Below are 15,441 nucleotides of genomic sequence, written 5' to 3' on the forward strand. Positions count from 1 at the left end.
TGATGATGTTTTTATCTTGTGCTGTGAAGCAATGAAATGTAGCACTGTGCCCAAGACGAATTTCCAATAATCTTTACTTTCCTTTACATATTGAGGATATGTGTGGTGAAAAATATGTATGCACATTATATATGTAATATACACATTATAAATATTTATACTGTGTAAATATTCTTATATCTATCATTTAATTATACTATGTCATATATATATATATATATATATATATATAGTATGTAAAATATGTAGGCTATACATATGTATGATAATTATATATTTGTATGTAATAATAATAATTGTATATATCATTTATATGTAGGCTTACTTATATCAGTGTAACATTGCATTTCTGTGCGAAATTCTACCACTTACTGTGCATTAATATTGATAGAATTCTGTATTTTTACAGTAAAAATACACACCATATGTGTAATACATTTATTCCATGCAACTATAAATCATGGACATATACTTATATCTGCCTAAGTGAAAGGTGCATGTAGTGTATATAGATTTTATATTTTATTTCATTTGTATTTTTGTGACTCTGTAATGTGTGAATTTCCCCGGTGGGAGATTAATACAGTCTTATCTTAAAATAGGGTTCATTATAAAGGGTTTAAAGTAGAAAACTATGGCATTATTAATGTTTAATAAACAGTTTACTTATGCTTTATGGATCCAAAAGCAAGTTTGGGTTGCCAGGTTGTGGTAAATCCCGTTGGCTGGTGTTGACCCATTTCTATGGTAATAAAACAGTTAAAATATAGAGCCTGACAGAGGCATTATGAAAGTGTATTAGCCATTAATAAAGCTGCTGGCTACAATTTATTGGCGATATTATAAAGTGATACCAGGTATACTGTGTCCACACATAGGGAAGGTGCTCACATTGTTTCAGCTTGTGTCTTTAAAATTCCCCTCATGCACCGATCCTCTCATGGGCCCCTGGGGGCCTCTGTGTCAGCCAGCCGGGCCTCCACTTTAGGAACCAGTGGTGCAAAGGATGACAGGTCACACACATGTCTCCTGGTCATTTGCAGTCTCTCCGGTAGAGTTTGCTGTGGCCGTTTCCTCGCCTTCCTCCGCTCGGCTCCTCCCCGTCTATGTATCAACTCTGTGACGGGTCACGTTATCGGAGGGGGGCAGTCGGTGTGGAAGCACTGAGCTCCCAGCCGACGACTCACAGTCTGCCTGCACTTACCATTAAATATTAGTCAGAGAGTTGACGGGAAAGCGAAACGAGCCGACCACCAGCCGGGAATCTTTATAAAATCCCGGTGTTGAACGTTGCGTCGGACACAAACACCTAACCGGAGGAGCTGAATCTCACCGCGGGCTGGATGCGAAGCTCTACGGCATTATAGGTGCACTGAGTCCGCCGACGGCATGGAAAATAAATAGTTGGTAACGTTGCTTTTCTTCTATAAGAACACACCTAATATGCTTTATTACACTGCTATAATGCTTTATTAACAGTTATAAAGAGTGTCCTCGCGTGAAAATAAAATGTCAGTGTAGCCCAGCGTGACATTTTATTAGTCCCATTTCTAGTGTTATTCTGTAGCAAGTTGTCACTTGCTTTGAGACGCCACAGCTTGTACCGTCCTGTCGCGAATTCCCCAGCTCACAAGCCAAATGTTGTAATATCATTGTGCGTAATGTGAATTGTTTTATCGTGCCAATAGTTTGGGGGTGCGTTGTCGAAGTTTCACTGTGGTTGCACTTGGTTGGACACTTGACTTAATCTGTGCCTTTGGAGTCAGTCGTCGCCTGCTAGTGCTCCATTTGCTTATTCCTGTACCATTATGATCTACTCCTCACAGGCATTTACCTCTAAATAGTTCGTCACACATCGCTCTGTGCCATTTTGGAAGTAGAAATATGTAGGCTTAATTTCCATAAGGGTGACATTTCAAAGATAGCATTCTGCAGGAAAATGTAATGCATGTTTAGAAATTAACTCTCTTGCTCTTTCTAGTCACACAGCATCAGTTTGGATCCAGCTGAAGTCATGGATGAAAGTTGGAAGAACTGCTTCGAAGAGGAGCTCCTGTGTCCCATCTGCCTGAATGTTTTCGAAGAACCCATCCAGCTGCCATGCAAGCACAACTTCTGCAAGGGTTGCATCTCTGAGGCTTGGGCCAAAGACAGCGCCGCGGTCCGCTGTCCCGAGTGCAACCATGACTACGAGCAGAAGCCCACACTGGAGAAGAACTTTAAGCTCGCCAACATAGTGAAGCGATTTAACGCGCTGAACACTGAGAAGGTCCCTGCTGTGCTGCACTGTGTCCTGTGCAGACGAGGCCCCCCGCTGCCCGTGCGGAAGGTCTGTCTGCGCTGTAAGGAGCCCTGCTGCCAAACTCACATCCAGACGCACCTACAGCAGCCGTGTGCAGCCCCGGGACACCTGTTAGTTGACGCCGAGGAGCTGAGCGCTTGGACCTGTCCCAGTCATGAGGAGTACAGGCTGCTCCACTGTGAAGAAGAGCAGGTGGCTCTGTGTCCATTCTGCTGCATCTCTCACTGCACTAACCAAAGACACACAGTCTGCGATGTGGATACGCAACGCATACAAATGCAGGTACATAATTCGCACCCACACATACTCTCTTACTCACCCATTCACTTGGAACGGTCAGCTGACAGGCAGGTGACTGTCAAAAGATTTGATTTCCTGCGTGGATTCCTGAAAGCAAACATTTCTTTCAGTCCAGCAGTCTATAAAGGCCTCCTCTCTTTGCCTCTGCCTTTAATCTACTCTGATGTGAGAGGACTGGACAGGTGAAAGCCACCCCTCAGGGGGTAGATGATAGCACACACATGCACACACATGCAGGCATACGTCCCACACAGCTTTTAACCTTGATCAAACCACCCATTCCACATTGCCACGCCTTCACATTAGCCGCCCTGTGCCCTCGGGTAAGTGCTGTGATGCAATCTGCATCCACCGGAAACAGTGACCCCTGTGCAGTGGGGGTGGATCCACATGTGGTTTGTTTATGTTAGCTACCCTGATCAGTTTCAGGAGTTGTTCAGGAGGAAATGCACACGGGTAGGGCTGTAGAGGCCCATAAATGATCTGACATAATGTTTTTGAGAAGGAAATGTGGTGATTTGTATAAATGTTTACAAGGCAGCAATTTTATAACTTTGCATTTCAACCATTTTCAGGGGTTGGAAATTTTCAGGAAGACAAAGAAGGGATGAAAAGAGGAAAATAGATTCTACAGTATGTGGTTATCAAACATACATGGGCATTTTTGAAAATAGACATTTTTCTCCTTCGTTCCCCCAAAAAATCCCCCCAAAATCTCTGTCAAAATGACAATGCAAAAACACAATTGAAATGCTGTCAGGATCATGCCAAACCAACAGTCAGCCATAAAACTAGAGACGTTTCAATACCATTTTTTCTTCCCAATACCAAATCAGATAACTGAACTTGTGTATCGGCTGATACCAAGTACTGATCTGATCCCATTGCGTAAACACTCCCTGTATAAAGGTGAAATGATTGCTGTCATTGTATGGCATGACTCAGGTTAAACCCTTTGTAAAGCATTCACAAATACATACAGAGAATAAATGCTATAGACCTTTCTATTATTATTTAATTTGACGTTCTATTCTATTCTTACTATTTACTGGAAATCAATTCTTCTTCACTGCTCTAAAACAGTAGTTGCCAATGGCTGCATGGCGCAGCTTGCTGTGTAGGCTACTGTAGCAGGCAGCAAATTGATTTCTGCCATTTTATCCGGTTGTGAAACTACTTTAAAGGTAATGGATAAATTAGGTGGTATCGGATCTGTGCATAGATTCGTGCACTCGTCGATACCCAGTCCAGCATTTTAAGAAGTATTGGAGGCAGTTCTTGTACTGGTATTGGTATCATACCAACTCTATTGTAGATTAAAAAAAAAAACCTTACCCAAAGCCATGTTGGCCAATTACGCACATAAGAAGACGAAGTTTAGGAAAAACTAGTTAGTGCTGAGCTGGGTTAAGGCTCTGTGTAGTTAGTTGTAAAAAAAAAAAAAAAATCAGGTGCTCTTCAAGGATGGGGCAAAGAGTCTAGCTAAAAATCTTTTATTAATACATGGATAACCAACGTGTTTCGACCAGAGTCTTTATCAGGGTGTTATCATCGAAACGCCTTGGTTATTCATGTATTAATAAAGGGTTTTAACTACAGTTAAGTACACATACCATGGACTTTTACACTGGGTGAGCTGGCCAATGGTTGTTTTTTATCCTCAAGAAGATGAAGTTGTTGGCCAATCAAAAAAAAAAAAAAAGCTATTATCGAAGGCTACCTGGCTGCAATGCTACTATGTGACCTCTGTAGCACATTCTGGTGCCTCTGATTCTCAGTACAGCCGACGACTAACTGTACAAACATGTAAAAAGTCCTGTTAGCAAGGTTAGAGCCAGCACTATTTTTGTCACGTCCACCATTGCATGAAATGTCGCCTCATTTGTGATGCCTCACAAAAGCACACTCTGACATCTCGTGCCAAAACCTAGTTTTCTCTGTCTACACGTCAACACTGAAAATGGACTTTCTGAGAATCTTTACCCTGAAAGGAGTTTCCAAAAGGACTCTGGTCAGTGACCTACAATGCAGTTTGAATGTGGACAAAAGACTAACATGCACAGAAAAAGCTATGTTGTAAAAAATACCCGTGTGCGTGTGGACTAGGCCGAGAGTAGGTGGAAAGTGAACTGCCTTGGCAGGGTTGACCTCAGGATGCATTTAAGACCATGGTGTCATGGCTGCGTCCACTTCTGTATTGTCCTCAGGTCTGTACGTTATCTTGGTTCGCTTTCTCACAAGTCTAATGTAAGTGGCAAGGTGTAAAAAAAACAACCACCCACACTGCCTTATACACATTTCTTCCCTGTTTCTCCCTATCGCTGAGGGGCGGATGTGAGAATCAGATTAGTTTTAGCATCTGCCGTGTTGCGGTCTTGTTGATACGTTTGGTGATCGTATTATTCCAGTCGGGAAAGTTACAGACGCATTTCTCTCCAGTGTGTGGATCACAAAGTTCTAAATCGGTTGAAGCCTTTGGTGCAAACTGTTGCTCTGGTTCAGAGCTATTATTGGGACAAAAGATGTCTGTTCAGCCCTTTCCACAGCTGCTCTCTACACACACATGCACACACCCACCCATCTTTCTGTTCCTTCACAACTGTATGTTCGCAGGGTAAATGGAGTTATCCAGGAGTCAGAGTTCCTGGCTCTTCTCAAATTAACACTGTCCATGCTTGGGCCTTCAGACGCAGAGTGCACACTAACACTGATAAATGTGGCAATGGCCAAAAGTTAGGCTTCTTGTATGCTGCTTTATTTCTTCGAGTAATTTGAGGCCAGAGTGGCTTCTCTACATTTCTTGCTAAGAGGTCGTTCTCCTTGACAGAGCTGTGGTCTATTTTGGTAAAAGGATTTTAAATTCCCCTGGCAGCACTCTTGTTGCTTTTGGGATAAACAAAAAGGGAAAAACCAATGTAGCTATGTTCATATCTTTGGTTATCTTTGGCTCTCCAAGGAGACTTTTACAGTAACCTTTTGCAGGCTTGCTGGTAATTTTAAGACGAGAAAGGAGGAGTAATATAATGGTAATGTCGTCCCTGGGACAGGCGGAGGAGGAGTCCTCCCACACAGCCTCACCTTGGTTTTCTCAGGCACCTCAGCAGGAAACCATCGCTCATGGAAGCTCTGCCGTTTGCAGTTTCTTGTATCTGGGCTGAAGTGAGTCAGTTCCCCAGAATGCTGAGGGCAGTCCATTGACATCAGACGTAGGGAATGGTTGTCAGTTGATTGTGAAAGAGGCTCTCTGTTCATTGAGCCTGAGGCTCCTCATTTAAACATGAGCTTCCTGGCAACCCGCGGGTGTCTGGATGCCTAAATAGGACAGTGGGGAAAGTGATCATTGGTGGATTTAATCTTGATAAAGGTAGGCTTTCACGCTGCTACAGAGAGATCAGCAACCAGACAGTTCCCTCCTGTCCCCTTATGCTATTTCAAGCACACAAGACAAAAAGGGAATTGGAGGAAACATGGCAAAATGAGGAAGACACAGTTGTTGAGCAGAAGCATCCAGGCACAGAGAAGCTGTTGCCATTATGTGACGGCAAGTCACATAAAGCAGTTCATGCACCGTTTACGACAGCAATAACCCAACAAAGTGTTCTTTCCTGTTTTCGTCAATACAACAGTCACACAGAAGGTATGAGACACCCCTGAGCTTTTATACCCTGTGTTAAGAAGGTTATTATTAATGCAGGTGTGCTGTCTGAAAGGTATTGCACACACAGTACATGAAAAACTGGATGACACAAAAAGCACAGCAAAGTAAATAGGTATCACGTGAGCGTGCAGGGCAGAGTCAGCCTTTAGGGGTTGTTTGAAGAGGACTGTTCAGCTGAAACGGCCTGTATAAGCAGGAGGTAGTGTGGAGATGTAGAACAGGTGTGGGATGTGTTATGAGTGCGTGACACATGATTAAGGACCACTCTGTTGATTTTCAACATGAATACTGCCAGTCTCATGTCAGGGCATGATGTCCATGTGGCCAACCTCTATAGGTGCACAAAAGTAATTGAATGTAATGTTAGCTGCTAACGGTAGCTACATAGCATGTCTACTGTGTTTCTTTAAGGTCTGACAAACAGGATGGATACATGTTTCTGCGCTGTCTTCTCGTCCTCTTTCATTAGTGAATTGGTACATTTTTACCAAAGATGAATTCCACCAATGTCCCACCTCACCCCTGTGCTTGTGGTTTGCATGTGCATGACTGATGTATTAAGTAGAACAGGTCATGCTTTGGTGAAATGGCCAACCATTCATCAAACACAACTTGCTCAGCCAGTGGTGCTCCCTTAATACATCTGCAATCCTAATGTGCATACTGATAGAACTAACATCTGATACAAACAATACAAGGAATAGCTCATAGTGACATGGCTCTACAGTGCATTCACTGGTCAAAAACTGGGTTTATATCAGGGCTGTTGTTTTGTCAGTAAACGTGATGTCTTCGAATGGTGTGTTTTATCCATCCTACATTCTGAAAATCCAAACCTCTTCAGTTGACTTAGTATGTTTGACAAAGAAAATCTTCAAATTCTCATGTTTAACAAGCATGGAGCAAGCAAATGATTGACTTATTTGATTATTATGACTTAAAATGATTATTAACAGGGCTGGGTAATGTTTAAAAAGCTGTTAGTGAAGATTCTCAGTCATCCAGGTCATGGTAATCCTAAGTGCTATATCGTAGGCAACTGGACATGCTTGAGTGTCTTGAAGACGTTTCACCTCTCATCTCAGGCTTCTTCTGTTCTAACAAATCGGTGCGGAGTCGCAGGCTTTAAAGGGTTATGATACCAGTACTAGCACCCTTGAAATTAAATTTCATACTTTTTTTCCTACTTTGTTTGATACCCATTGTCTGATTGGAAGCATTCAGTTGCAGAAAATGCCACCACCACTTGTGGGGTTGCATCTTGGCATGCTGAACATCGTGAAATACACTGCGTTGACTTCACCACACCACAGACATCATGGGTTGGAGCTGCTGCGGTAGTGGGCCTGTCACAAGGCACATTAAATCTAACAACTCCTGCGGTTATTTGGTGGGAATTAAAAAGATCAAATGCACGAACTGTTTGACTTGAGAAGTTTCAGTGCTACTAAATACTAGGTTATTTGGGTCAATACCTTAAAGGTGTTGATTCCCGATACCCATCCATAAATATCAAAAGAGTTGGCAGTTAATTTTCTGTTAATTGACCACTCAATCAACTGGTCATCGAAACGCTAGTTTATATGCCCCAGAAAACAGAACTGAGAAGAATAGTTTCCAAGGTGCGTGATGCTGAGCTTCCTGAGGCTACAGGGAAAGTATCTGAACCCTGAGCTCGTATTCTGCCTGTGAAAAAAAATAAATTATATGCAAGTGTAGATGTCAGTTACATTCCTCCAAAGTAAAAACAACATACACTTAGCTGAAGGCTAATTAAAGGCAGGCATGTTGCCCCAGCAACTGTATAATTGATGATTTTATGATGTTGGGCTTGCTTCAACAGCTCAGGTTAGTCCCCATCCCTTGTGCTCACACTGCATCGACCTCGGTAATACAAACCATAAAGTAAAATGCTTTCTTGATTTTTCTAGTGAGACTCCCCTGTAACGCTGACCGTTGACAGTGCAACAGGGATGCAGCAACGAATGCATGATCATATTATTGGAAATGTTTTCTTCTAAGCACTTAAAGCTGCACTGATCAATATTTTTGTATGAACAGCAGATTAAATGACTGTGTAATCTAAGAGGGGTCACTCGTAGTGACAAACCCACAGAGAATTATCACCCAACTCTGCACTATTCTCCTCTCTATGAAGCTTTTTAGTGTTTTTCAGTTAATTGTTTTGGTTTTATGACCATAAGGCAACTTTACTGATTTGGTTTACCCCCACTGCTCTCATCAGCAACGTTTCCTGCTGCAGCAAGTAGTGACACAAACGACTTTGATAAACCTGCTGTGCGCTTCCTACAAAGTTTGTTACTAGCTAACATTGAAGTTAGCTACCACAGTTAACGGCTGTGTCTAAAATCATGCCTTCATTCACTTATTCACTACTTCCTGTATGATAGACACTCAATATGTCTTTAGATGGAACTCATGAGCTTGTGTTTCATGACACGGGAAGTCACTCCTGAACTAGGAGCTCTCAAAATATTTCCCCTTCCGAGGCTGTAATTATCACAACAGGGAAGGATTCATATGGACTTTTATTGGGAACACGGCAATCTAGATGTGCAATATTTACTCACCATGCATTGCACTGTGGGATTGTTAGAGAGTAGTGTACATACCATGAACTAGGGCATCATTATCAAGATATTAGAATATTGTCTTAGATTTGGGATATCGTTGTATTGTGATATGGCATAAATAGTGTTTTTCCCTTTTTTTTTTTAAGGCTGAATTCGATAAAGTGAGTTAAATTTATCAACTTACCAGATTTTTTATTTGTTTTAACGCTTGCCGTAACCCACTCAGTGGTTATATTCAAATTATTGATGATTATTAATCAGAAATCTCATTGTGTTTTTATTTTCTGGGAGAAAAAAACAAGTCTTCCACACAACTTTTTTTGCATCAGAAAGGTTATTTGGTCAGAAATATTTTTTGTCTCCCTGTCCTAGCATTAATGGAGTGCTTCTGAGCAGATTTAAAAATATCAAGATAAATATTGTGTATCGAGATATAGCCTAAAAATATCGTGACATAATTTTAAGGACATATTACCCAGCCCTACCATGAACAGTGCTTCTGTTTTTTACAAAGTGGATTTTTTGAAGGCATTATATAGTGGATAAGAAGTTGGACGCTCAGACAGCTACTAGCTAACAATTGCTGAGAAGCATTTAGCTGAGAAGCCAGAGAGGATTTGGTGGTAAATGAAGAATGAGTATTGAACCTACATTTGTTGGGAGGCTAGACACATGGCTCCAATTGAATTTGAATGTTGGTCCTATACGACTGGATTATGAATGTATTACAGAACTGGAATGTGTGTTGTGCCCGGTGGCCATTCCTGGTATTACAGTAGGGGAAAAAAAAAAAAAAAAAACATTTTCCCCATAGACCACCATAAAAGAGACGTGTTAAACTGTTGACAGGACACCTTATTCGAGAGTTATGACTCTTTTTATTATAGGCTGAAAAAAGCAATTTAAAAATATGTGACTTAATCACGATGTAAAGTCTGTGAGCCTAGTAGGAACTCTGGGGCGGGGCCAGTGGGAGGAACACTACAGCACATATTTAGTGGGCTGCGTACCCCTGAGGCTAGAAACTTTTTAGCTCCGCCATGCAAGGACATTGTCACTGGACTGAATAGGCCCCATCTCAGGGGTCTGGTGTCCACTTTTAATAATACATCCATCAGCTGTACGTATAATTAGGCTACTGTTTGCTAACACATACGCCAACAACTGTATGGTGATTGATTGGTCAGGTATGCCAATGCTGTGTCCCAAAGAAATCACATTATGTTGCTTTAAATACTACTTTTGTGTTTTATTATGTGGATTTTCCTTTGTTAGTGCATCCTTTCAAATGCCCAAAGCCAGTGTCCTAGTTCAAGTTACCTTACATTGTGAACCATGTGAACTGGAAGAGACAGAAAAATGTCTGGGGAAAACTGCCAGCCCGAGTCCACTAAGAACATGTGTAGTATTGTGTATTGGCTAGCATTTGAGTCCTTTTTTGCAGATTTGTTTTAGAAATCAGATTGACTGTTGGAACTGTTCATTGTGGTATAGTGTAGTTGCCAGCCAGTTGTTGTACATAAGACTCCATGAGTGTTGTAAGCAGCTGAAGAGGCCTGTTGCTGTGATACCACAACGCAGCTACCCTGAAACTCGCTCACTAGAGACCGCAGGAATGTCCTCATTCTCCCTATCTCTCTTTTTCGATTCAAACTTTCCCTCTGTTGGTTTCACCCTCTTTTTTGTATGTCTTTCTCACTTTCTCTCTGCCCGTTCTTGGCATGTGCAAGCAGAGCCCAACTGCACTTTTTCCTCCCGTTCCCTTTCTCCCATGTACACTCATGCGGAGGGAGAGAGCCGAGAGCCGACCCCGGCATTATGCACACAGACATGACAATCTGTCACTGACACAGAGGCCAATGCAAACAATGGGAGCAATGCATGTGGCAAAATGAGAAAGCAGAGAGGGGTAGTGAGACACCCCCGCTTTTTGCTCCCTCCTGCTCCCTCACATACACATTAGCTTTCACATATAAATACATACACAAGGCTTTGTTGCCATGACAGCAGGTTTTCTCTTATTTGGGCATGGTGCCTTTCCCATGCAGAAACAGTTCATTAAAAAGCGTACCTGCCCTCCCCTGTTCCTAGTTAGCTGTCAGCCTGTGACTGTAGATTGATTTCCATCTCCTGCAGTAAAAGGAGAAGGATTATGTTTACCGGCTCTTTTACTGGCCTCTGGCTCTTTTTGCAGCCTGATTCAGCCCACAGAGGAAGTAGGCTGGTCCCAACAATGGACTTCACTTGATGTAGCACAGTCCCCGACTAACTCAGAAGCAATCAGAGATGGATTTGTGCAATTGTGTTTGCCTTTGTTTGTGCTTGCTTCATCGATAAATGCATGTGGTTGTTGCTGGCAGCTGTTCTGTCCTCCGTCCAATCAAGATTGTGGAGGACGTTGTCTTAGTGACTCATGAATAGCAGCCAGGTTTGCTGAGGTCACAGCAGAGGTCTGAGTTATAAGAAAGAGTTTGTACATATATATTTTTTCAATTTTTCTCTGGATCCTGTTGTGGTTCATCTGTCTAATCCATCTCTTGTGTGCCATCTCTCCACAGGCCATGCTAATGAGGCAGCAAGACAGACTGGATGGTCGTGTTCAGAACATCGATGAGCAGCTCACCAAACTGGAGTCAGACAAGACACTGATGAAGGTACAGTACAACACACACGTTTCATGTACTCGCAGAGACACAGTTCTGAACATTATCAGTACGTGTCCCTCGGTTATTTGTCATCGTGTGGGTTTTGTGCAATAATTCCGTCCACACGCCGCTGTAATGAAATGACTCCGTACCTTTGTTCACTGTTGCGAAATGAAAAGAAAATGTAATTTATCTCTAGCTTTGAATGGCTGGTGCATTAGGGTGGAAAATGCTTTTTGCAAATGACTTCCCCCACTTCAAAAAGCACCGATTCAACAAAATGAAGTAAGAAAAAATACACTTTAACCTACAGAAAGAGAACACTTCGTTTCATTACTGTGTACTGAAGCACACTTTTACTTTATTCCAGGTCTTTTTTTATGCTGAATGCTAAAAATGTTAAATTCTTTGTTTAAATTGGCAATAGAGAGATTTAATATTGCACCTTTGGAGGATTTGGAGACAGATTAAAGAAAGAATAGTGACAACCTGTTAGTAATTTTGTTTTTCCAGACATGACAAAAAGCTGAGTCACACTTTCCATTGCTGGTTGATTCATTTTGACATAACAGAGAGGGCATGCCCGTATAATTGGTGTGAGCGTGTGTGTTTGTAAATCAGCCTTTCCCCCAACTTGTTGTTTCTGCACAGGACGCAGTGTCTGATCTGAAGGAGCGTGCCAGAGCCCAGTATCAGAGGATGCATGCGCTGCTAGAGGCGAACCAGGCTGAAACCATGCAGATGCTGGAGAGCACTTACACCATGTATGTGAGGAAAAACTCCCAGCAGGTTTTGCAGCTCAACGAGAGGCGCCAGGAAGCAGAAAAACTCCTGAGCTCAGTACAAACGTTCTTCAAAAGAGCAGACGGCATTAACTTCATGAAGGTACAAATGCACTCGTGTCTGTACTGCCACACAGACACGCATGATTCACACACCTACTGGCAATGTTTTTACAGTGTTTGCATCCACAGAATCAAATGTTGTCAAAGCGTTGTCGCACACAAAGCTCTTTTTGTAACATTGATGCATATGCACAATGTGCAGAGACAGATCACAGCAGGCCCACTGTCTGTGTTCCTCTGTTCTCCTCAGTAGCTGTTTAAAAGTGGATCTGAAAGACTTGTGCATCTTGTTTTCTTTTTCAGAACACAAAACCTTACCAGCTGCTAATGGACAGGTACGCATTTGTTCTTGTGTTTTATTTCACTTAACTGGTACATGGTTAATTTAATGTTAATCATACATTAGACAGTCTGGGTGAGAAGGTACACAGAAGTGCGAGGCAACTTAGTGTCTGCAATCTTTGTGTAATTAGAAACTCATTTACAAAAGCAGCGAGTCAGCAAGTACTGAAGTGTTGTTTGCTATTATTAAACAGTTACATATTGTAGATATTTAATATTCCTGCTCTCTCTTCTTTCTAAGAAGTTGTTCATTACTTTGAACTAAACTGCTGATGCTTTCCTGCATGCTTTCTTGGTGCACTGACTCTCATTCCCTTCACAACCACAATTTATTTTTCATATACTTGTGCAATTTAGGTGGGCTCTAGTAGAGGAATATGCAGTCACCCACCCTGTATTTTTTTATCTTATTACTCGCATAATCCTACTTAAGATATGTATGCTTGAAGCAGAGTTGTATACTTGACTGTTGCATGTAAGGTAGGGCTGCACGGTATCATATTTTTTGGCGTCATCGTGATGTCAACTCCACTGTGAACACATTGCAAAGGGCTGTGATAGTGCAGTCAGGGATTTTTGGATTAATTAAAAGAGAACATCCATAGAAAATTGCATTCCTTTTTTTATTGGTGCCTTTTTATGTTGAGTTCAACGCTCAGTCTGTTCAATAAAAGAATGTTTGACTTAATATTCTTTCATTTTTTTGATTCAGCAAGTCATTTTTTGTAGTTAGCAGCACACTGAAAGGAGCAGAAAGGCAGAACTGAGTACACTTCACCACCTGTATTTATCACAGCGAATATCATTCAACAACAGTATTGCATATGGCATATTTTCCTCATATAGTGCGGTTCTAATTTAAGGTATGTAGGTCATTTGACAAGCAAAGTATGCTTCCAGTCTTCCGGTAAAACGCAGTCTGGTGTCAAGGTGCAGAATGCATCTCAACCAAGGGTGCAAACTGCTCATTGAATCTGGTCCAAAGTATTTAATGTGTCCCTCTTCCTTTTTTTTTTTTTTAGGTCAAACTCGTTCCTGATTAGTGCTATCCCTCCACTCAGAGTGGGCCAGCTCAACTCTCATCACTTGCTAACCGAACTTTCAACAAGAGAAAAGAACATGCGAAAAATGCTGGAAGGTGAGAAAAAGTTGCAACTACTAAAAGTGTATTTTGAGATATGTATGTCAGTATGGTCAGAATTAACTCTTATCTCTTTCTGCCCCACCACCATTTGCCCCTCTCAGAACCGTTCAATGAGGCGCCCATCCTTGAGCTTGTCCAGTCTCACAGCAGCTCTGCCAGCTCCCACATGGGGACTGGTTCAGGACTACAGAAAAGGAAATACGGCATGGCTTTCCTGGAGAGTAACGCAGCAAATGCCGCCTCCCAGGATCCTCCACCCCTGATCTACAGCAGCAAAAAACCCTTCCTGGCTGATCAGAGCCATCGTGCATCATCTATGTATTCCTCTGAAGGCCTCTCCCAGAATCCAAATGGTGGCCCCGGCCATAGCCGACTCCTTGACTCTGCAGCCCATCACATGGTGGGTCTAGGGTCCAGCTCTAGCCACCACTCAGGGACCATATTCCCCCCGTCGCATTTCCCCAGTGGAGGTGCCTCGCAACAAGCCATGTACGAAGGGAGGAAAGTACTGATGTGCACTCTGAATAACTGCTGCTGCTCCAGGGCATCCACTGCTCGCGCCCGGCCTCCGTACCCAGCATCGGACTCCTTCCCCTCCATGACGTCTCAGGAGTTTCCCCCACATGCCACGCTACCTGCAAGCCAGCCACTGCAGCATTTTCCCATGAGGGGACTGATGGAGGCCTCGCAGGCGACCCGGCACCCTGACTTCTACGGGCTGTACGGCCAGTCTTCAACCAAGCATTATGGGACCAAGTAACCAACCAGAATCAGCATTTGTTCCGTTTCTATTAAATTAGAATTATCATATAAATTTTCCACATTTTGTTTTTTGGTTCAGAGATATCGGTTTGCATCTCCAACACAGCTTCTCATGATCATGTTACTTTGACATTTCCCATTTTGGAAAACCATGCAATGATAACATTGGTAGCCCTGTTTACCTCCTGAATCACAGTGACAGTAGTAATGCTCTAATTTGACGACACAAGTTTGCATTTTTATTTATTTTCCGTATCAATTCGACTGGAAGTGCTAATGTGAATAATGTAGTCTTAAAATTCATCCAAGCAGTGAACTAAAGAAACAACATATCCTTCATCACGAGTCCTGACATGGGACTCCAGAGACTTCAGTGCCTAAAAAGACTGTTAACACGCTCTTATTGTACTTGCAAGTTCCTAGCTCTTGATTATTTCCTGTTTGCGGCTGAAAGCATGCAGGGAGCCTCTCCATGCACTCCAAAGTCCATGTGGCTTTAGAAACACACTGGACTACAAATGCTTGTCAGGTTTTTCAAGAATTTTTATACAAGATTATGAATAAACCAAAATCAGTGGAAAATATTAAATAAACAAGCATATTAATTTACCTTTGTTGTATTTTAAGCGTTGGTTTACACTTTTTAAAGTCATCCTCTGGGCTTTTGACCACTTTAAACAGTGACACACAAAGGCCTGTTTGTACTGAGAGGCACATTGTGTGATTTGTTTAGCTTTTACAGTCACTGGGTAACAGTTGAAATGTCAGAGCTTCCTGTAGAAAAAAAAAAGAAAAGCTATTATTTCAGTGCATCCCACCCTGCAAGTCACCCACAATCTATTCATAGGC

At 42.2% G+C, this 15,441-nt stretch overlaps 1 protein-coding gene across 2 annotated transcripts; it reads left to right on the forward strand.

Annotated features, from left to right (window-relative positions):
• The first annotated feature begins 1,142 nt into the window (after positions 1 to 1,142).
• Positions 1,143 to 15,201, forward strand: trim8a (tripartite motif containing 8a). 2 transcript variants are annotated; one of them, XM_050071558.1, is made up of 7 exons: positions 1,143 to 1,407; positions 1,982 to 2,584; positions 11,413 to 11,508; positions 12,151 to 12,384; positions 12,648 to 12,679; positions 13,709 to 13,824; positions 13,932 to 15,201. In XM_050071558.1, the coding sequence occupies exons 2-7, from the start codon at positions 2,015 to 2,017 to the stop codon at positions 14,588 to 14,590; spliced, it is 1,707 nt and encodes a 568-aa protein (XP_049927515.1). In that variant the 5' UTR covers positions 1,143 to 1,407; positions 1,982 to 2,014; the 3' UTR covers positions 14,591 to 15,201. The 2 variants fall into 2 exon arrangements, with proteins under 2 accessions (XP_049927515.1, XP_049927516.1); XM_050071559.1 differs by having other exon boundaries at positions 1,143 to 1,403.
• Positions 15,202 to 15,441: the final 240 nt, after the last annotated feature.

Source organism: Epinephelus moara, chromosome 19, assembly GCF_006386435.1.
Source record: "Epinephelus moara isolate mb chromosome 19, YSFRI_EMoa_1.0, whole genome shotgun sequence".
In the NCBI taxonomy this organism is placed as follows: Eukaryota; Metazoa; Chordata; class Actinopteri; order Perciformes; family Serranidae; genus Epinephelus; species Epinephelus moara.

Coding starts and splice junctions, on each gene's coding strand:
- trim8a (XM_050071558.1), top strand. CDS start 2,015: ATGGATGAAAGTTGGAAGAACTGCTTCGAAGAGGAGCTCCTGTGTCCC. Junction 11,509..12,150: donor CAGACAAGACACTGATGAAG/GTACAGTACAAC, acceptor GTTTCTGCACAG/GACGCAGTGTCTGATCTGAA. Junction 12,385..12,647: donor ACGGCATTAACTTCATGAAG/GTACAAATGCAC, acceptor TTTCTTTTTCAG/AACACAAAACCTTACCAGCT.